The 23,276-nt window shown below is 28.3% G+C and overlaps 1 protein-coding gene across 3 annotated transcripts; it reads right to left on the reverse strand.

Moving 5' to 3' along the window:
- Window positions 1–338: 338 nt before the first annotated feature.
- Window positions 339–22,724, reverse strand: LOC107162220 (NFX1-type zinc finger-containing protein 1-like). 3 transcript variants are annotated; one of them, XM_089215650.1, is made up of 16 exons: window positions 22,579–22,724; window positions 14,310–14,424; window positions 7,353–10,248; window positions 7,210–7,293; window positions 6,857–7,128; window positions 6,648–6,791; window positions 5,066–5,333; window positions 4,801–5,002; window positions 4,535–4,682; window positions 4,304–4,456; window positions 3,966–4,226; window positions 3,674–3,911; window positions 3,075–3,240; window positions 2,898–3,009; window positions 2,587–2,804; window positions 339–1,608 (listed from the first exon to the last, which is right to left on the reverse strand). In XM_089215650.1, the coding sequence occupies exons 3-16, from the start codon at window positions 10,201–10,203 to the stop codon at window positions 549–551; spliced, it is 6,177 nt and encodes a 2,058-aa protein (XP_089071776.1). In that variant the 5' UTR covers window positions 10,204–10,248; window positions 14,310–14,424; window positions 22,579–22,724; the 3' UTR covers window positions 339–548. The 3 variants fall into 3 exon arrangements, with proteins under 3 accessions (XP_089071776.1, XP_015364506.2, XP_015364503.2); XM_015509020.2 differs by lacking the exon at window positions 22,579–22,724 and having other exon boundaries at window positions 5,066–5,273; window positions 14,310–14,544; XM_015509017.2 differs by lacking the exon at window positions 22,579–22,724 and having other exon boundaries at window positions 14,310–14,543.
- Window positions 22,725–23,276: the final 552 nt, after the last annotated feature.

Raw genomic sequence — 23,276 nt, forward strand, 5'->3', positions numbered from 1 at the left:
AAATATCATATGTACTCTAAAATACCCATGTGCACATTTGTGATAATGATAAAATATAGGTATGTCAGCAACAACACGTATTTGAATCTTATTTGTACATCTTCACTGTTTCTCATGAGTTAGGTTATCCGATTTTCATGCTTTAATATATGCAACCAATGAGAGGAGGTAAACGTAACACACAGGAAAGAGTGGGGGATATGCGTATCACAATATCGCTGACATACCTACATACTTTGTAATGTGTATATTCGTCCAATATCTATCCAGATAACAGTATAGTAGGTGATTTTCATAGCGATCTCTTAATGTTTATAATAATTTGAAAACAAGAACAATTATTGGATGGCTAAGTATATTTTAAAAGTGAAGTAGTTAGTTAATATGCATAACATTAATAGATTTCCAATGCTTAATTAAATTAGAATAATTATTTTAAACACAACATCATATAATATATAAAATGTAATCATACTACACTTTAAGTTTGTAAAATGTAAGCTGTTATAATCATTTTTTTGATTGAATAATTTTCAACATGATAATAATCAATTTTGAAACATAAGATGAGTAGCACCATTCATTTCTGATGCTACTGTTACGCCTGCAACATGTAGGTGGTTTTGTCCGCCAATCGGTACTTTACATTCAGGACAAGTAGCTTGTTGCATTGGCCCTCCACATTCAGTAATAACATAAATGTGTCCATTTCGACACTTGAACCAGTGTCCTTGACCGCGTTGGCCGTCAAAGAATTCGGTGGACATTGCTTTGTGTATCATTTTCCTCTCATCGTTGCTGATCACTGCCAGACCATCAAATTTTTCTTTAATTAACTTTGATAACTTTTCTATGTCTTTGTCTCTATCAACAGTGTATATTTTACAAGACATTAACAGAGCTTCCATATTCCCTACTAAGTCTTTTAATTCAGTTGTATAAGAATTTTGCATCACACCGCCATATGCCATCTTAAACTTTGTAGTGCACATCATGTCGAATAAACTTATTAACCTGGCACCTCTAGCAACTTCCATATTTATATCATTTTTCTGCTGGTTAGATAATTGTCTAGAATAAGTAAGAGCAACTTCAAGTAACCACTTAAAATGGTCAGTGATGATTTGTTTCTTTTGTACATCATTAATATTTTCAATTCTATTTTTGATCTTTGAAGTAGTTTCAAACAAATCAATGACAAAATTTAATGATTCTAAATCTTTTATAGGTAAATAGAATTTGTGTTGTTGCTTTCCAACAAATTTCAATGAAGCTAAAAATGTAACCCATAGACGTTTGATATTATAATATCCATAATATTGTTCACCAATATAATTTAAATCAAACTCAGTACTCAAGATTTTTATGGATTCAATAATTTTTTTTTTGCTTTTTTTAATAACATCTAGTTTACCATACATTTTTTTTTTGATTATTGAAATGTCTTCTACTATAACTTTTATTTGGTTCATGAAACGTTGGGTTTTTAAAATTGGTGTCTTACATAATGGACACTCTTTCAAACATATTTCTTCTTTATTTAGGTTTATCCAATTAGTTAAAGCATCTGATTCAATGATGTGTTTACAGTCTTCTAAGTAAACAAACCTAAACAAAAAAATTTAACAAAATGAAATTTTGTGTCTTAAGAAGAAGTAAACCATGAAAAAGAATTGGGTTAACAATCTATTGCTACTTAAGAAGCAACTGGATCAGGACAGGTCTTTGATAAGAGTTCATATTTAATAAGATGTCAAAATAACTGATGTAAATGTTTAAAAAATAAGATTCATTGAAATTCAAAATGACATTCTAATTTACAAAGTTGTGAACTACTTTTATTAACCTAAACATATTAAATATATTTATTTTTTTCTGATAAAAGAATACCTTTAAGTTTTAATACTATTTATTTTGTATCAACAAAATTTAGATTTATTAAAACAATTGTATTGTATTTTTCCCTTATGAGTATTTACATTCTACATAAATGTTTGTATTTTCTAGAATAATAAAATAGTAATAATAATTAATAGCTTTGAACTACCCATACAATTTACAAATTAATTTTTTTTCTTCACGTATATGCATTATATTCTGTAATATTAAATTGGTACTAGGTAGTAAATAGTTTTTTGTGCGCATATAAAATTCTAAAATTAATTGTCTTTAATATGATAAAAGGAAATTGATTATCCTAGTGATTTCTCTATTCTATAGGCTACTAATTTGTTGTGTCATTTTATGAATTGCATAGTTATAATACAAAATAGTTAGGAAATGAATGTAAAAAAAACTACGCTTCTTTAAAAATCACCAGGTATTGTGTAGAATTCCTAGGCATTTCATACATTAAATATATTACACACATTTACACTAACATACACTTTCACTGCTGTTGCAATGTACAATGATATACCTAATCTTTGTCTGATATGACAAAGTTGTATCTTGTCTTCAGCAAAACTATACAAATGAATAATTTAATTTAATTTTCATATTTACTGACAGTATTAAAATTAATTTAAATAGATATGAAAAAAAAATTACAAAATACATTTAGTATTTCTGTATAATTAAACGTACCTTGCATTTGGTTCATCTTCATTACCAAAAATGATTGTAGTAACTTCATCTTCTTGACAAATGCGACATAAAGGAGGACATGGTTCACCACAAAAGCCTATACATTCATGCCTACATTTCAACTTTAATGTACAAGGCTCATAACAGGGTTTTCGATCACATATTTCATTACATTTTTTAGTGCATTTCAAATGTGGACACTCCCATTCACATTTTTCCTATATATATAAAAAAAAAAAAACAAAAATATAATAATTCACTAAAAAGAAATATATACATTTTTTTTTTTTTATTGGTTATTGTGTTATTACCATGCACGGTGCACATTCATCACCACACCGACGAGGACATTTAGAATGGATACAAGAATAAATACAGTTTTGATTACAAGGTGGACACCGTTCCTTACAGGGGAATTTACATCTATAAAAATTGTTAAATATAAGATTATTAAAAAATCAAGATTTTTTATAAAAATAAACACATACGTATGATTACATGGGTTTATCTTATTGCAAACTTCACTGCATGGTACATGTAAGCGACCTTGTTTACAATCTCCACATGTGCCCAAACAAATGTCGCCACAATTTAGTTTTTGTAGACATGGTTCACGACATTTATCAAGAAGATATTGGCTGTCCAGTCTGAACTCTACAGTATATTATTTTTATTTATTAGTTCAATTTTCTATTTGCACAACATAAGTATAGGTATTACAAATAAAATGTATAAATGTAACAATCAAACATTATTCATAAAATCAATAACATCATAATTTTTTTTTTCCAAACTTAAAAGATATTTGAATAACAAACAAGTGTATACATCAACTGTATTTCATACATATTATAAGCTTAACTGAAAAAATTTCTCAATAAATAAAAATAATAAATTTTAAATTTTAAAAGTTAAAATGTATATTTAATATCATTTTTTTTTACTTCGCTGCCTTCTATCGAGGGATAAATAAGTCAAACGACCATATTGTTTTAATGAATGAATTATACATAATTAAAAACACTTATATGTAACATTTTGAATTAAAAATAAAATGTTTCAACAGTATAATAATTAATCACATTACCTTTATCTTTGTCACAACAGAAGACAAAAACTTTATTATGACCACATGCAAGTTTACTGATTTTTTGGACTACAATTTCATCACATTCTTCAAGGATACATTCTTTTGCACACACATTCTTACATTTATGTCCACAAGTTAAAATTCGATCACATTTATTATTGCAATGCTTACGTTGTGGAATTTTTTTACATTTAATTGTAATTGAGTGTCCACAGTCTGGTATCACTTTTTTAACCTGAAAAGAACATAAAATTAACAACAGACTGACTGAAGAGGATATTAAGCTTACTTTTATTTCACAAGGTTTACATGGTTCATAGCATTTAGCTAAACATTTATGACCACATTTTAATGGACGAATGCATGGTAAATTACATTTAATCTCATTAGAATTTAATCCACAAGGAACATCATTTTTAATGTGTCCACAAGGCAGAGTTTTCTCGATTTTAACAGTACATGATGAACAATCTTCATAACACATCTTTAGACATTTGTGATTCAGAGAGCATTTTTTATTAATATTTTCACAAGGTTTAAGGCAATTATACTGTGAATAAAATGTTTAACATACTATAATTATTACTATACCTTACAATATGAATACATTTAAAAACCTGACTCTACCTTCTCGTGATCTGGATCATCATTTATGTGACAATTACGCTCACAAGCATGACCACAATCTAATCGAATATAACATTTAACTGAACAATTTGGGTTTTTGTCATGACATTTTCTAATTACCTTATGACCACATTCATTTATAATTGATTCCACCTAAATTAAAATTTTTAATACGATTTGTAATTAAAATATACACTAGGAATATTAGAAGTGCAATTGTAAAACTCCAACCATTTCTTCACACAGAAAAGTATTAATATCAACATAACATGGTAATAGCGATTGATGACCACATGGTAACTCTTTTGTCATAAGTACGTTGCAATTTCCACACTCCATATAACATTTTTTTATGCATGGGTGATTAAAATCGCAGGATCTATAATACACAAATATATTATATATTGCAAAATAATAAATTATAATTTTTTTTTTTTTTAATGATAAATAAAATCTTAAAAATGAAAATAAAATACATTTAAAAAAAAATATTTTACTTGTTACAAGGCTCCTTGCATTTCAATACCAAATGTTCACGGTCATGAGAATGGCATACACTTGAACAATAATGACCACATATTAACAATGATTTACACAACATTGTACAACCACCTTCCATAATTATATTGAAATCTTCACTCTTTGAAACCTTAGTTATAATACCAGAATGTACGGCACATTCTAAAGTCAATTCATCACCTTGAAACATTAGGTAAAAAAATAAAATGTCATCAACCAAAAGCTAAATAAAAATATATTTACCATATGAACATTGATTTACTAATGTTTCTTTTATTTGTTTCCACAAATTACCAGAATTGTACAAATTTTCCATGTTACCAATTATATAAAGTCCATATTTTGCTCTTGACAATGCAACACATATTCTATTTTCCGTTTTCAAAAATCCTACATTTCCCTTTTCATTACTTCTAACTAGTGACAGCAATATGATATCACTTTCTTCTCCCTGATAATTATCGACAACTGTTATTTTCATGCCATCTAACATGGGGTGTTTTTTCCTTAACTTAAAATACATTAAAACATCAATTAATCGTATTATATAATAATTTTATAAAAATATAATAATAATTTTTTCTCTTCTTAGACCTCATCTTACATTTCCAACTATATGTGAACACCATATTCATAAAGATAGATCTCCTTTCTCAGGTACACGCTATTTTCTTGTCATTCTTTGTTTCAAATATAAGTATATAGCTTTGTTTCAACTTTTCTTTTTTATTAATCACAATTTTTCATTCTACAATAATTTCTAAATCACCTTATCATATTGAAAAATGCAAAGTAATAACATTTTCTAGGTCTTGAGTTTACTTCTTCAGTCTTATCATATCATTAAGTCTTCATCTTAGATCATATACTATGGATGGAAATATGCCTATCTCGTCTGTGTAAACAATTTGAAGAACATAATATTAGCAACTAGTCTCTCATTAAGACGCATTATCTGCACATGGGCAAGTATACTGGTTTAATATTTATTATTTATGAATTCCCAGGGAAAATTCAGTTATTAGAACAATGATTACACACACACATGCAAAGATAGCAAATCTCAAAGAGTAACTCTTTGCTTATATTATGTGCTTCAAATTTTGAGAAATGGCTCCATCCATAGTATATGATCAAAGGTATTCAATAGTATGTGTTCATATTATCAGTGATTTAGGTATAATATTTTAATATTTGATTCTACTCTTTCAATTAACACTTATTAAATACAATTAGTAAATCTCCTCAAATATTAGGTACTGTAAATACTAAACCTATTGTTTTAAAATTATTATTTACTTGTCTAATTTGAATAAAATTAAAATATAAGTCAGAATTCCATAGGGTCAACATATTTAAGATATCAAGTGTAATTTTAAGATAATGTTCAATCTTGTTTCCATTGCTTTATGACCTTCAAATGTAAGATAACTTGTGTAACAGTCAATATTGTCTCATAAGTATTAAAAAACCGATCATTATTCTCTTACGTGCAATCTTTTCGACACCAAACATCAGACATTTTCTCCATAATGCTATTTTTGATGTTCCCTCAAAATCACTCATTCTTTTGTATAATCAACTCTGATTAAATATAATCATTTTACTAAATACAGCTGCTTTTTATTCTTCTAGTCTCTCATTTACTTGTTTCAAGCTTTTTTCCGTCTCCCACTTACCATCTCAACTACATAATTTGCAAACATCATGGCACATCAAAATCAAAATGATAAAAATATAAGTACAAATGAAATTAGTAATATAATTTATATTCTACAAACAAACATGAATTAACATACAAATTGAAAAAAATATGAAAACTTACTGAACGAATTAGAAATAATTGACCACTGTAAGTTGTTAATATGGTCACTTGATTAGTTGAATATCCTTGTAAAATTAAATGCCTTGCAAACATAATCAAAAATTTAGCTTCATGATCATTACTTTTGCTTGAGATTTCCTCAACCTAAATGCACAAAAATATTGTATTAGACAAATTATATTGTGATGAAATATAATCAAATAACATACTTCATTTTCATACACATTATGGTTTAGGAAAAACATATCTTTTTTAACTCCACGGATATGTTCTCTATTGTAAACAGAAATATGATTTTTCAATTCATTGTAGATTGATGGAGTTATAAGAGATGCTATTTCAGGGCGCATTCTATGTTGTTCACCTAATGTGTAACAAGGTACTTCATTGTTGACCATACGTTCAAACAATGAAATATCAAAGTTAAAATCTTTTGCCAATTTGTAAACTGCATTACTAGGACGAAGTTGTTTATGGTCACCTATAAAATGAAAAATAATTAACTGATGTTAGGTGCCATAATTGTCAACATTATTTTTCTCATAAGATGAATAATAATAACCTATCAATATTAAGTGTTGGCAATGTCTTGTTAGTGATGAAACAATGTGGGCCTCCAGAACTTCAGCAGCTTCTTCAACAACAACTAAATATGAAAATTAACAATTACATTTTTATAAAGAAATTGAAAATCTTAATACATACCAATTGGTGACTCTAGACCTTCCAGCATTATTCTATGCTTAGCAGCACCAGTAGTAGTTAATGCTATAACATGCATCTTGTTTAAAAGTTCTATATTTTCCAACTCCCTAAGTTCAGAATATTGCTTATAAACTTGAGTATACTTTTCTTCATAACTCATTATTTTTGGCTCAAACATCTCTTTTGTTTTCCTTACCCAACAAAAATATAAAGACCATCTTTGACTCATATTTAATCCATATATATTTTGAATTGATTTCGGTAATTCAATATCAGTATCAACCAAATTCAACATATTTTCAAAATAATCGTGTATCTTTTCCATTACAATGAAGTTAAATTTGGCTTCTTCAGATGCATTATAGAAATTTGCATCCAAATTTGATTGATTCACTAATTGTATATTCTTTTCAAGTAATTCCTTACAAGAATGTTTTACATTATCTAAAAGTAAACTATAAATAACAACATTTTTAGGAATATAATCTATATCCTGAAAATCTGGTTCATATTGTTTATCTTCCTCATCATTGACACCATCATCGACACCATCATCTTCTTCATTCACAACTTTTTTAATTTCTAATAATTTTTCAGAATTATAAACCTTATCAATCAAGTCGTGGCTAATTTCAGTTAAAAACCTAATTGGGTCTACACTAAAATAATCAGTATCTTGAAATAACCAAGAAAGAAGATCTAAGGAAGTTTTAAAAAAACCATGATATTTTTTAGGCATACCGTTTTTCAGTAGCGATAACTCTAGTATTCCAGCATTATATGACACTGCTTCACTACATTTCTTTAAATATTTTATGTTATCCATAGTTGTTCTGACTTCATCTTGGACATTTCTTAGACCTCTATTAGTAGTAATGGATCTTCTGTACAGGCGGGCTATATTTCTTAAACTATATTGTTCTATTATTTCAGATTTGGATTGCCCACCAATTCTTATAACTTTTTTAGTAAAACTTAAAATACCCTCCATGAACTGATCCAAGGCGTGGTTAGTATAACACACGACTAAGATTGGTTTAAAGAGACAACAATTGTTATATAAATTATTTATAATGGTTTCCATAATTTTTAATCCTATGAAAGTTTTACCAGTACCAGGGGGTCCTTGAATAACTGTAAATTCTTGAGTTAGCGCTGCTCTAAATGCTCTATATTGCATTCCATCAAGTTTCAACTGTTCTTTGGTAGGCCATTCATATTCATTCAGTATATTGAATTTTTGTAAATTGTTAATGGAATACATTGGTCTAGGTAATGTGTCAATATAATATGGATAATCTATTTCATTACAAGCAGATATTATATATTTTTCCATCGGAAAATTACAACTATTAATATTTTTAAGTACTTCCATGGAACACTTGTAAGGTTCAAAAAAAACCTCGCTCTCGATCATGGTGAGAGATCTATCATATAAAGGCTTAGCATTTTCTAATAATTCCACAATCAAGACTCCTTTTTTTAAAAGTGAAACTTTTCGCTCCAAAACAATACCCAAAAAAAATGTCTTAAAATTATTGGTAGAAAATAGCAATAAAGAACCATACATAAAACGTTTAGCAATGTCCCAGTTGATTTTCAATTTTTTTTTTTTGTCAAAGTTTACCTGGTAGCCATATTTATCACGAACAAATTCGCCTTCTTTTAGAAATCCAACATCACGATAAATACGAATATTATTAATTTTTTTTTGACGTTGAGGTTGACGATCAATTATTGATTCTTTGTAAAATTGTATACCTTCTCGTAAAGGAGCAATAAAATCTTCACGTAGAAGTCGAAATTGAACGTCCAAATAGTGTTCTACATTCTGATAAGCTCCTTTTGTGATATTAGGTCGTAAAAATGGTTCTCCAGATTCAAGATCAATTGCTGTTGGATATACCGTAAGTTCCCTAAAATTTTCAGGAGGAGGCATAATTTGAGCTATGTTTTCAATCATAAATCTTTCTTTTAATTGTAATTCTTCTGTAACTTTGGTTTCATTCAGTTTTTTTAGGAGTTCGTTCATTTCAAAAATTGTAGATTCATTTATTTTAATATGATTACAATAATTTTGAATACCAGATAAAGCAATATTACTGCTTACTACTATCTCCTTCAATTTTTCTTCAGCTGTTTTTGGAAATAATGTAGTTATATTTTGAAAAACTACTAAACAATCTTCATAAAATGCGTTCATATTGTTGCATAGATTTTTGTTTTTTTCAGAAGGTGTACTGAGTATATAGGTTTGTATATGATTAAAAAATTGACTACATGTTAATTCTGTTAATAAAAAAATTTTATTTTGTAGTAATTCTGAAGAACAAACCTTAGCTGAAACTTTCATAAGCAAATAAATCCAATCAGGATCTATATTTTGTTTAAACAGATCAATAAATCCATTATTTTTATTACAAATCACAAATATAATGTCAGAAGGATCCTTATCACATAACTCTTTGAGTTGCTTAAATCCAAAACAATACTTTTTGATTTTTTTTTCATTAGTGCCATTATCCAAGTCTGGTTTTTGTTCATTTTTATTCCCCCCCCACCCTTCACTCACATTTTTTGAAGTTTGTTTCAATAATATCCCGCGCTCATGTCGATTTCCTGAATTAAATTTTAATGTCTCCTGTGATTGTTTATTACCTGAATTCTTTTTTTTTTTTTTTGGTTCTTTCTCTGTATTAGAACTAATTGAACGTGACTGTCCAGTTTGAAGTGTGAGTGATTTAAAATCAAATTGGATGTTTTCTGAATTTACTGATCGATTTTTTCTTGATTTTCTAGGATGGCAGTTTTGACCTTGGTCGTTCTGATTTGTGTGTCTTTGATTAGACATAATATAATTTCAATATACAGCTAGTCATAGAACTGCATATGTATCCTGTAATAGTATTAAATATATCTATAGTAAATAATAGACTTAAATAAATTTTATTGAGTTTTTTTATTAGCATAATTTATTTTTATATTGATATTATAATTATTTAATTTTTAAGAATATATACATACATAATTTTAGATTTTGAGCAGAGTATTATATAGTAGTATTAATAACAATGTATTAATTTAATTGTATAAAATGCATAGTAGTTTTCAAAAGCATCAGGAAAAACAAAATAATTAGGGAAATCTTTGATGTTTATGCGAAATCAGTTTTCAATTTATATATTTATATTTATATTTCATATTATGGTTTTTAGTATAACGTTAAAAAAAAAACCGTGAATATCTTTATGGTAATATTAGCAATATCTATGCATAATAAAATTTTCAAAATATTGTTATTCTTTATAAGCTATTTAAAGGAATAAGAAAATTGCAATTCTTTTTTATAAGTATTATTGATAAAAATTGTTTTCCACTGCTTCAAGAAACATTTGAAAATGTTGCATATTCTTCTTAAGTTGTTGTAAGTAGAAATAAAAAAAAATTTGAGTGTAAATCTACAATAATTTTTATGAAAGTCTGAAGTAAAAATGTTGGCAATATTTATCAAAATAACATAAATTGGCCAACGATTCAAATAAAAAATTCATAAAAATTTTCTATGTATCTAATAATTAAAATGTTTATGCAAGATTCTTCTTAAGTTTTCCTACATTTAACAAAAAAAAATTATTGGTATATTCATGAATGTTGACACATACAATGAAATTTGTTGTTATTCAAAAATTATTATCCACAAGTACTTGAAATTTTCATTAAATTTTTATTTGATAACTTTCTATGCATAATACGAAGTTCCCTATAAATAATTACAAAAGCAGTTAATAGATATTAATCGTTAAGCATGACACATGACTTGATTTTATAAGTAATTAAAGTTTAATTTTTGACCAAATTTATCAAAACTTTGAATTATTTTGTAGTTAAATAATTATAAAATCTTTAATTTTTATAGCTAAGGATGAATAGTTTAAAAAAAATGTTCATAAATAGTTCATACATGAAAACCAAAAAATCCAAAAAATATATAGCCAAATTACATATTAAAATCAAGAATAATGATTTTAGTTACTTTGTTGTAACTTATAAAATACATTATTGATGGGCTTATTAGACATCTGAGTACATTATTATATTGTATACAGTCTACACACAATGACATTTTCAAATGCTATTTCGATGAATGAATTTAACCAACTATACCTAAAATTACTTCAATCACAATAATATCATGAAATTAATTTAGTAATGTTATAAGTGGATAGGCCGTCTTCTCTCAGAATTGTTAATATTATAGAATCGCTATTGAATTAAAATTGAACTAATTCATAACAGTGACTTCATATACACCTAATGTACACAGCTACACATTTTAATTATAGTCAATTAACCCAAAATACAAAGTTTTATTTTGCATATTTTCCCATCACTTGACATATACTGCATATGTCTGTATTTTACAAATTTTTATGGCATACACACGGTTTTTAAATGCATATTACGTTATATTTTGCTTGTATTAATTAAAATAACGTAAATAGCTGTATTTATAGTCCATGTAATTTGAAGAATTCGTTTTCTGAGACCAATCAAGACAAGTAATAATCTGTTATTGAGTAGGTTTTCATGAATCTTACATTGGCCATGTTTGTTTCTTCATGTTGTTTGTGATCCGAGTGCACGTAATTTTGATTTGATTTAATTTATTTATATTTTAAATGCCAAAAAGCGGGTAAGTCGTGGATGTCGTTCTGCTGTACAGTAGGTTACTGTAATGGATGGGATTAAATTTGAATGCAATGATAGGTATCATTGTATACGAAAAACGATTCTGAACAGAGATGATTTGTCAATCTAGGATATATTATATTTAAATATTGTCATATATTCTATTTTGAAACAAATATTTTATTTTTCAATTAAGACACCTTTTGCATAAGGCATGGTTAATCAATTTTTCCAAATACATTGCATAAAGTTATCATAATTCATAATACCTTATATTACCATAGATATTATACATATACCTGGTTTGAGGATAAATTGTTATCATTACGCGATTTCATAAAAATTTAAAACTCAAACGCTCAAAACATTTTTCCTATAATGACGTTTCAAATTTTCTCTATAGCTATTTAAAGCAAAACTTATGGAAAACTTAGTGTTAAATTTTATAACCTTAGATATAAATACAAACAATATTATGAATTTTGAACTACAAAATAATTTGCAAATATTCATGGTTTTGACAAATTTTTGTTAATATTTGAAATTCAAATGCTAATACAAATTTAATTTGAATTTCCGGTGGACATTTTTTTTGTGATAAAGATTGACAAATTTGTAAGGAATCTTGTATTAAATTTTCAAATTTAAAAATTTAAAAAGAAAATTTTTTTATGAATTTCTAGCTTAAAAAAATTTGCGAATTTTTGTGATTATTACGTATTTTGTCAAAATTCAAAATTTGAATGCTTATAAAAAAAAATTGTGACTATGAATTTATTTTATTTTTCAACAGCTATTGTAACAATATGTTAAGAGCCTTGTATTAAATCTTCAATATTTTCTACCCAAAAATAAATTTTATCGATATTAATTTTAAAAAAAACTAATAATAATCAAAAATTTTGTATACCTATGAATAGTACAACATAAGTCAAAAAATTTTGAAAACGTCATGGCGGATAGAATATACTTATAAAAACATTCAGTGAAAATTTTATGTATCAATGGTCATTTGTTTTAAAGTTACATTAAAAATCAAAATCGATTTTGTCGAAAACTGATTGTGCGTAAAATTTCCCGTTTTTCCCTTAATTTGTAGTTTGTTTATCCCAATTATTTAGAAAAATATTAAGAATTTTTTTATTATTGTCTGTAAAAAAAGAAATATTAAATGATTTAAAGTTTGAAGATATTTTAGATAATATTATTAAAAACTCATCTCATACTTTATATAAATTACTATCGTTCACATAATTACATAAATATATAACTATAAAATTTAATTTGTCATACTGTTACTTGGTGTTACTGATTTATACCTATGTATTGATATATTTTACATTTTCTTTGTAATCAACATCGAAAAAGTTCCTAAATCCTAATTCTTAAAAAATATTGGTAAAGGTAGAAATATTATTGAGAAAAATGTAATATTTTGTTAGTTCAAGTTGAGCCGTTAAATATAGGAAAATTCAAATTGGGCCGGTTGCATACAGAGAATAGTGGGCCGAAACTTTTCCAGTCCGGCCCTGCGCCCAAGTATATCACGGTGTGATAATCACAGAAAACACTGTATATGAAATTATCAACCGGATGCCACATTTCAATGAGCTGTAGAATGTATTATACTATTAGACAACTGACAGCAATGCCTAACAGATTATTATCTACCTACTACGGCACATAAATGAAAACATTGAATCACAGTAATAATAATTATAATATATAGAAATCTGTGGATATCTCTGAATCGCGCAGCCGATGACGTTAGCTCGTCGAAAATTCTGAATACTCAATACACCCGTCAGGCGTAATGATCATAGAACCGCTGGCGAGCCAAGACTCACGAACAATAAATATGGATGGCAGGCACGTTTACAGTGGGGATTTAGGGGTTCACCCCCCCCCCGACATTTTTACAGTAATTATATATTTATATTATGTTACCGCAATCTTGTCGGAAGACGGACTTAAAATATTTTAAACCCCTCCCCCCCCCTGAAAATTGATCCTGGATACGTGCTTGATGGACGGTCAATAAAATGATACGTAATGCGTTGAAGCATTAATAATTATTATAGAAATAATTAGCGTAATATTTTTATTATTTTACTGGAGTGGCAAAAAAATAATCACAGAGTCGTCCTATCCCGATTAGACAGTCGAGGGTAAATAGGACTATAGCCATATACCTATTAAAGCGATCGCAGTATTCATATAATATGACAATTGCATTATAATTTATAAATTATACACTAAAGTACTTACTGAATTGTTGCACAAAACTCGGTACCGCTGCGCAACACGTAGGTAAAAGGCAATAGAAACGGAAAAATGAAAATACTGAATGATCGTAGCACGCAGTTATTTGATATTTCTATATCTGAAACGATTAAACGATTTGAACTATATTACATACTATGATATTTCGAATATTCGATAATACACCGCAGACGGAGTTGGTTAAACGACCACACGACGTACGGCCATTGAACTATATGATAACATGGTATCATATAGTTCAATGCGTACGGCAAGCAACAGTTGAAGCATAGATATAATGATAATGATATAATGATATAATGATAATGATAAGTATATTATGTATAATATATAATAATAATATAATATATAATATATAAGTATATAATGATTACAATGTTTACAGTTTAAATCAGAACATCAGCATATCTGGGGAGTGGGGAGGACTAGATGGACAAGATTCAGTGCAACGGTAGTGGCGCGAAGCTAAATAAAAAAAAAAAATCGAAAGCGAAGCAATCACTACTTCACAGTTCACTAGTTCACCACCGAAGTACCGACTACTAGTGTTCTGCATGGTCCGGTCTAAATCAGTCCGGTTCGGACCGGACCGGACCGTAGTGCGGTTTGGTCCGGTCCTAATACATAAAAACTAACGAATCGTCTATTTGGTCTGGTTCATTATTTTTAAGGAGTTATTTGGTTCAGTCCTGTCCAGTCCTAGGATTAAATGCATTATTTTCAGTCCGGTTCGGTTTCAAAAAAAAAAAATGTTAAATTGGTTCGGTCCGGTCTCAGCTTGGTCTGAATTTAGTACGGTCTCAGTTCGGTCCGAACTCGGTCCAGTCCCGATCACAGTACAATCTAAATAGGAATATAGGATTGATTCACTTTGATTGTTCATTATTTTAACAGGCGATGGGATAACGTTATGAAAATTATTGTAAGCGATCTGTTTATTTTTAGTGCTGGATGTGGGTATTTATTTTTTCCCCGAAATTACGATGACGCGACGTCGATTACCGATAAGAATAATATACTATATAGGTATAATAATGTCACAATTAAACGTGTACGATAAAATATATTCCACTGTAATTGGAGGAATAAATTGCAAAATATAAAATTATTTTACTACACAATCGAAATTATTTTTAGTTATGATTTAGTTTTGATTATCAATAGACAATAGTTATAGTACCTACTAGCAATTAGTTAATAGTTATGACTTTATGAGGTACGACATTTTCATATGAAATGTATTATACCTAAGTTTAAAATAGCTGTACTCAGTACTGTGTACTCTTTACAAACCTGGCAACACTGATACTGAGTAAATGGTCGAGGAAACTAGAAATTAAATTAAATTAAAAGTTAATTATGAAACTTTTAGGATCTAAACCATGGTAATTGGTGAGATATTATGTTATAAAATTATCATCAAATTAATTTAACTTTACATTGTTTTAAATATTATACAAAGAAACTACTGTACCTTCTGGTTTTCATTATCTTATTACTAATATATACTATATACTAATATCATATTGGTGTCATTCACTCATTTATTCACATTAATACATTTTTGTGTAGGTACTCTCCAGTTCTCCATTCGGTAGTAGCCACTAGCCAGTACAAAATATATGGTTGGATTTAATAATTTAAAATTGTTATAATTTTTTTTATTTAAAAACCCAGTTAGGTTAGGTTAGTATGCAAGTATGGGCAAGTTAACTTTTATTTTTATCTTATGAAGTCCAGTTGATATAGAAATATGAAAGTTAAGTTTAGTGTTTCTTATTTTATTTTTAGGTAAATGTTACAAGTCAAGAAAAAATAACTTAGTTAAAAATCCGGTACTTTTTTACGGTCCGCTACACTGCTACAGTCCAGATTGATACAGAGTATAGACTAACCTATATAGTCCGGTCCGGTCTGATACAAAATAAATCATATGATCTGATTTAGGCATTACTAACTGAACCTTACTACGGTCCGGTTCATACACTTTTACGGTTCGGTCCATAAACTTTACAGTCCGGTCCAAAAACGGTCTAGAATGTTTTAAGATCGAACCGGCAGTCCGGTCCCGGTCTACTTTATTAAATTTAATTGAATTACAGGTCCGGTTCGGTCTAAAAATTATATGTACTATGGGTTCGGTACGACTTTGGTCCTCTGTTTACTTTTAAGTATGAAACGGTCCGACTTCGGTCTTCTATTAAAATGTAAAGTCCGGTCCGGTCCCTAAAATAACGGACCGTGCAGAGCACTACCGACTACCATAGTACATTACACGAGCCAGAGTTTACCCATTGAATGTGTGTAAATTTGCCCGTTTTCTTTAGCCTGGACTACAGACCTAATTAATGAACGGATTGGTATGTTTGTAGTATCAATAGATCGGGCATGATTTGTAGATTACACCATTGTCATTTTTGAAAAAAATTGGTTGAATAATGCCGATAATATTAGCAAAAAAGTCAAGTATTTTTGAAGCAAAAAGATATTGTGCTCGACCGTTTTTAATTATAACGTTTCAGTCGTTTAACGCAGCAGCGCAGGAGACCGTATGACCCCCTCGTTCCTTATACTAAATAATAACTATTAAACTATATCATTTATAGTATTTGCTTAGACGTTTACGTCGCGGTGGGTACACTGGGCAGCGGTTCCCGCCGTTGCCTGCGTCTTCGCTTATCGTATTCGTAATTTCTGTTATCAGTGTTACTGACATTTATGTGGAACAAATTGCAGTTTGGCTCCCCCTCGACATTTTAAATTTTTTTTATCGAAACTTATGTAACTCATCGAGTTAAGAACGATGGTGCAATCAGAATTGGTCGCTCTCACTTAGTTTCGAAGTTATGGCCTTCCAAAGTTTTCAATTTTACGTTTATACGTATGCGCGCAACACTACTATAATGTCGCGTGGAGGACCATTTTTGTTATTTTTTTGTACATACGTATTCTAACCTATTAAAAACGATGGCGCAATAATAATTTATTAAAAATAATCAAGAATAATTACAAAATAAAGTTAATATCAATTAAATAATAATATATTTATTTAACACATAATATATAATACATTTAAAAAATTACAACAATTCAACATTGTATTAACATTGTACATAAATAAGTGTATATAGTAGCTCCCTTCGCCTACCGGCTCCGGTCGCCAAACTGGAGGTCCGTAGGGCTCGGCCCCCAAACCCCCCGGGGCTAAAATAGCAAACCTGCGGGGGAAGGGGGTGGGCGACCACTCCGGGGTCGCGGGAGGAGAGCATACCTGCCCTGCGGGCAGACGGATGACCTAACAAGTAAACTTAACCTTGTTAGTTATAGTAACACAAGTATAATATGTTATTCGGAAAGTTGTGTGCCATTGTTTATATATGTATATTGTATATATATATAGGCTGCTAGGAATAATCTCAATAATGTAATAGATTTCCCATTCTGATATTACGATAATTTTAAGAGGACGCTACACCCGTATGTGTTGTCTCCGTCTTACAAGTGCGTAACATTGCAAAAACTGTTTCGCGCGGTAAAGAACCGAGAAAGATACAATTATAACTAAGAAACAATATGTTCACCATAAAATGGTAAAATGGTGTCACATAAAAAGGAGAATTTTGACTGTGCAATATGGTTTTTATTTTTTCGATATCATTTATACAAAAAAAAATTCTTATTGTTTTATAATATATTAATTTTGTGTTTTTAAGCATGAATAACTTTTTTGTAGTTCGGATATCGAAAAAATAAAAACGATATTGCACAGACACAATCCTCCTTTTTATGTGGTGAAAATTTCGTTTCTTAGTTATAAGTTATAACTATATCTTTCTCGGTTCTTTCCCGTGTGAAACAGTTTTTGTAATGTTACGCACTTGTAAGACGGAGACAACACATGCGGGTGAAGCGTCCTCTTAATATAAATCTAAAAATATAATAAAAGCTATATACTCATAAACTCACATATATTATTACACGTTTTGCTGAACAAAAAAAAGACATAATATGCTTGTATTTTAGATTTTTATTATTACAATGGTTGATTAACTGTGCATCTGTGATTATACTTTTTTTTATTTAATTGTAAGTACAAGGTGAACCTATTTTGGATTATTTCAAAATATTGGGGAAAAATTCCAACGACTCATTATTGTCCTATGAATTTTATAATTTCCGCCCCCCCCTTAAAAGTCAGTTATAACCGCCACTGGAATTAAATCACCATAACTACATAAAAATTTGTAAGAAATCAAAAAAAACAAATATACCACTTTATAAGTCTAGAATTGTTATAGATAGGATTTTGAAATGGGTTCTTAGATACAGAAAGCAAAACGTTGTTATTTATCAAAAGACATTTAAAAAACTAAAAAAAGTAATAAATAAGAACATCAACTATACAGCTAGTATTCCAGATATTAATGAACTAAACTATAATTTTCTTAAATTTATCTTAGGGCAGTCTTATCAATACTAAAATATCAAACCTAACCATTAATGCATTACCCACTACAATAATTAAAGTTAATGGTAAATCGTATGGTTTAAAATCTGTCATCTGTCATCATGGTCCATATATGAATGAAGCCCATTATACAAGCATAATTTCACATCAAAATAAATGGCTACAATGTAATGACACTGCAATACATTTTGAACGATGGCCTCGAGGGAGTAAAAATGTATATATTATAATAATGGAGAAAAAATTGATGATTAAAAAAAAAAAAATAGAGTGTATTAAATAAACAAACATAATAATAAAATAAATTAATAAAAACATAAAAAGTTACATATTACATGCCAGTATATGAAAATATGTTACCTATAAAAAACTACTGATATCCCAACAAAAACACTTCGTCGAACTCCGTGTAAAAAATTGCTAAGTAAAAAAAACTATTCATCTATAAGACTTCAGCATTATAAAGATGTGATATCATTAATAAATGCTAAGTAAATTAAATTTTAAATTAATTGATTCTATCTCAATCATTTATTTACTTTGCTAGAATTTATTTTCTTTATAAATTAATGATTAAGACTTTTTTATAAAACAAATTTAGTAACATTTGTCATGGAAATTTGTTAAATAGTCCAGCTATGAACAGGCATGCTTATTTGTGGCTATTCACAATGATATTTGCCGCGAAATTCGTCCGGTGGATTTCACGGCGATTATCGCTCTGCGAGGCTAAAATAACATAATATATTATGATTTATGATTTCAGTGACGGCGATATTCGCCGTGTATAGCCCCACACTTATAGTAGTTGTTTATCACGTTGAGTGCCTCGACAACAGTGGCGTTGCCTCTGAGCGTTGAGGTCGACTGGTAATCGACAATTTGTATAAGAATCTTTATAGCTTTATTATTTACTCGGTTATCAAAGCAATTCTTCTGTTTTTATACGCGGTTATTCAGTGAAACGTCAACTTTTCGACGGTGCATTTGGATTTTATTTTCGTTTATTTTTAGCAAAGTAATGGTTATTTTTTCCCCGGAAATCGTCAATGACGACTACCACAATGATCATATAAATTATATAATATTTGTTATTCTTATAATTATTTACAGTTGAATAATTATTGTAAATGGTATACTTATTGCTAAATTAGTTTTATTTTTCTAATAATATAAATTGAATATATTATATATATACAATGATATATAAACGAAAATAATTCAAAGAATTTAATTCATTCTATTATTATTTCGTTTACCTGCATAGTGCATACTATTATTCATTACTACGACTACTAAATATTCCATAATCATAATATATTGTAATCATAATCGTAATTCAAATACTAAAAACTTATTATGAATAGGTAATAGGTATGTAGGAAAAAACAAATACTCCTATTTCAATATTTAGTCATTTTATATTAGTCCTTGAAAGGATGATCTTCCAAGAAATTCTACAGTGTTTTCAAATTATTATTATAAATTATAATTGTATACGATTAAATTAATTTACTTAATTGCAGTTCTTAAATTATAAATTATTGTAACCTAGGTTGTATACAAAATAATTATTTATCAAATGTAAATATCTAGTATACAAGAAGTTGCTATTACCTTTTGTTGGTTTTTGATCAAATTTGAATTTAAATAATGTAAAATATTTAGATAGTTTGTTCGCACACAAAAAAAAGTAATACATCGATTCAATTAATTATTAAATTGATTTAAAATCATCTGATCTTATTTAGAGTTAAATAAGAGAAATAATATTAGCCTAATTGTTTAAATTCTAAATAATTATCTTCACACTTCACGCCAAATATATTCTATTTTATTTTAATTCTACGAGTATGTTTGTTAATCAAAGGTCAAATATTTATTATTTATCAATAGTGTTATAAGTAATTTGGACAACTGGCTTGAGTCGCTTGACAGTGATATCAAAAAAAAAATATCGGTTTAATAGTATCATTCAGAGAATTATCAGTCACAAATTGTATCAGTCTGAGAAATTTTATTTTCTAAAATATTTATCATATTGAAAATTTTAATTAATTTTTATATTACATTTTAAACTATATTTGGTAAATAAGGAACTTACAAATAGGTTTTGCAACTATGGTTTTTACGTGTGTAATGAAATATGATATTTGACCATATTTTGTTCGACATATTTTTAATTGCCTCACAATATGATGAAGCTGATGTTGCCAGACAAGTCACTTTTATATCAAATGTTTTAAAACTTTTACAGTCATCGACTTTTAGATTATAAATTGTTTAAATTGTGTGTAATGTATACATTTTTGTTTATTGTTGTACACATTATTATAAAAATAATATAATTAATATTAATAATAATATAAATTAATATTTAACTAATATATTATAATATAATATAATTATTATAAAAATTAAAACTAACCAAGACAGTGTGTGTCATTGCCAAATGCTCAGGCGCAATTGACGAATACCGAATAAAAATACCCATTTTTTCAACAAATTCATGCAAAGAGAGGGTTAGTATTAATTCAAAAAATATAATATATACTCTTTTAAATGGGTATTACTTTATTACAAAATACACAACTATTTAGTACGAAAAAAATGATTAGTTATTTTCCGATCTATTTAAATTAAACATAGGTTTAGTACAGTGGCATGTCGTGCATATAAGTAGTGTAAACGTTGCTTACAATTTCAGTTGTAAACCGTTGTAAGTTCTATACAATTCTAATAATAATAAAATAAAATAATTATATCATTAATTATTGTAATTTGTTAGAAATCTAAAAATAACATCGGTGGTTTCGAGCGTTCTAGCCGTCGGTTGACAGTTGACAACAAGCCAAGTATCGCTTATAATCGGTATAATATCTCCAGTGCGGAGGGCACACACACACCAAAGTTCAACAATGCTTTTCTATAAATATGATAAATATAATATTATGTCAGACGAGGCAGCGGGTAAGCGATTCCAATTCCCTTTCCTATTTTGTATAAGGGACTGCTACAGTTTATATTATAAAAATAATTGCATCGGAATTAGTATAATAAACTATTTTTATTGTAAATAAGTAAATAATTTACATATTGTCTGATTGCGCTATCGCGCCGTGCGTCGGGCCGACCACGACGACAACCACTTATTATTATTAAATATTATACAATTTTTTATTTTTATTTTATTAATAGGTTGATGTATCGCCCACCTTGTTCGGAGCGTACGTTGAATTATTATAATATTATAATGTTATTCATCTTATCGTTATTCTATGATGTTATTATGCTTCAAAATATTTAATTTTGTTCTTTTATTTTTTTTTAAACATTCTGACAACGAATGACGATTGCGACCATCTCCTACAATAATAAGATATTATTTTTATCGCGGAAAGTCTACACAAGTCAACAACGTCATATAACGTAAATAATTAATTATCTATAAAAAAAAAAAATAACAATAATAACATTATTATGCGGGCATGTGTCGTTTGTACATGTTATCGAAACTTTCGTGTTGACTTTGCGTCGTTATTTGAAATATATATACATATATCCAGTGGCGTATTTAAAATTTTTGATTAGGGGAGGGGGTGTCATATCATAATATTATAGTAGTATAATAATAATTTTTTGTGGTATAATATTTGTAAATTGTAATTCATTAATATAATAATATTATATACAATTTTGAATTTAATATACCGATTAAATTAATCCGTATTGCGTATAAAATAAATAATTTAAATATAATTATTATAATTCAAAAGTAATACTTACTTTGGTTTCGTTTGACTTCGTAAAATAAGAATCTAAAGTCTTTATTTTTTTTTTAATGGCTCCATTTCACTGTATTAACTTGTAACCGGAAGTATTAATTATTAACTACCAAATATGAAATCAAAATAAGACCGCCCGTCCAACGTCGCGTGTCACTCATTCGTCACGAATAACATAATACACAGATAAAATCCGCGACATCGTTACATCGTAACCGCATTATCGGGGCCAGAATGACCAATTTGCTGAAACGTATACAACCGATAAAATACCAGTGTGATCCGGGCCTAATAATAATAAAAATGATTAGTATTTGGTAATCTTTTTCTTTATAAATTGCCCGTATTTCAACTTTTCATAGCCGAAAACCCTAATATTATCGTACACTGGTTTTATTAAAAGTTTTAAACTAAATAGTTTAATATAAAAATAAATAAATAATACTCAATTAAATGTTACATTTTTTTCTCTTTATTATTATAATTTACAAAATAATCCTACTATAATTATTATTATAATATTTAAATATTTAAAATTTAATGTCTCCAGACGCATTCAATAATTCTTTGGGGGGGAAACCCCCAGTACCCCCCCCCCCCACCCCATAAATACGCCACTGCATATATCAGCAGACAACCGGTGAACCACGATTGCGCCCGGCTTACCTTTTTCCATTCAAAAAACGCAATACGATTGCG

The sequence above is a fragment of the Diuraphis noxia genome, unplaced genomic scaffold, assembly GCF_037042655.1.
Source record: "Diuraphis noxia isolate RWA-SAM2 unplaced genomic scaffold, SU_Dnox_SAM2 contig0001, whole genome shotgun sequence".
Taxonomy (NCBI): Eukaryota; Metazoa; Arthropoda; class Insecta; order Hemiptera; family Aphididae; genus Diuraphis; species Diuraphis noxia.

Excerpts from the sequence above, each read along its gene's own strand:
- LOC107162220 (XM_089215650.1), bottom strand. The coding sequence starts at position 10,203 with ATGTCTAATCAAAGACACACAAATCAGAACGACCAAGGTCAAAACTGC. Across the intron at positions 4,457-4,534 it reads CTTTTCTGTGTGAAGAAATG|GTGGAATCAATTATAAATGA; the intron begins GTTGGAGTTTTA and ends ATTTTAATTTAG. Across the intron at positions 2,805-2,897 it reads ATGAATGTGCACCGTGCATG|GAAAAATGTGAATGGGAGTG; the intron begins GTAATAACACAA and ends TTATATATATAG.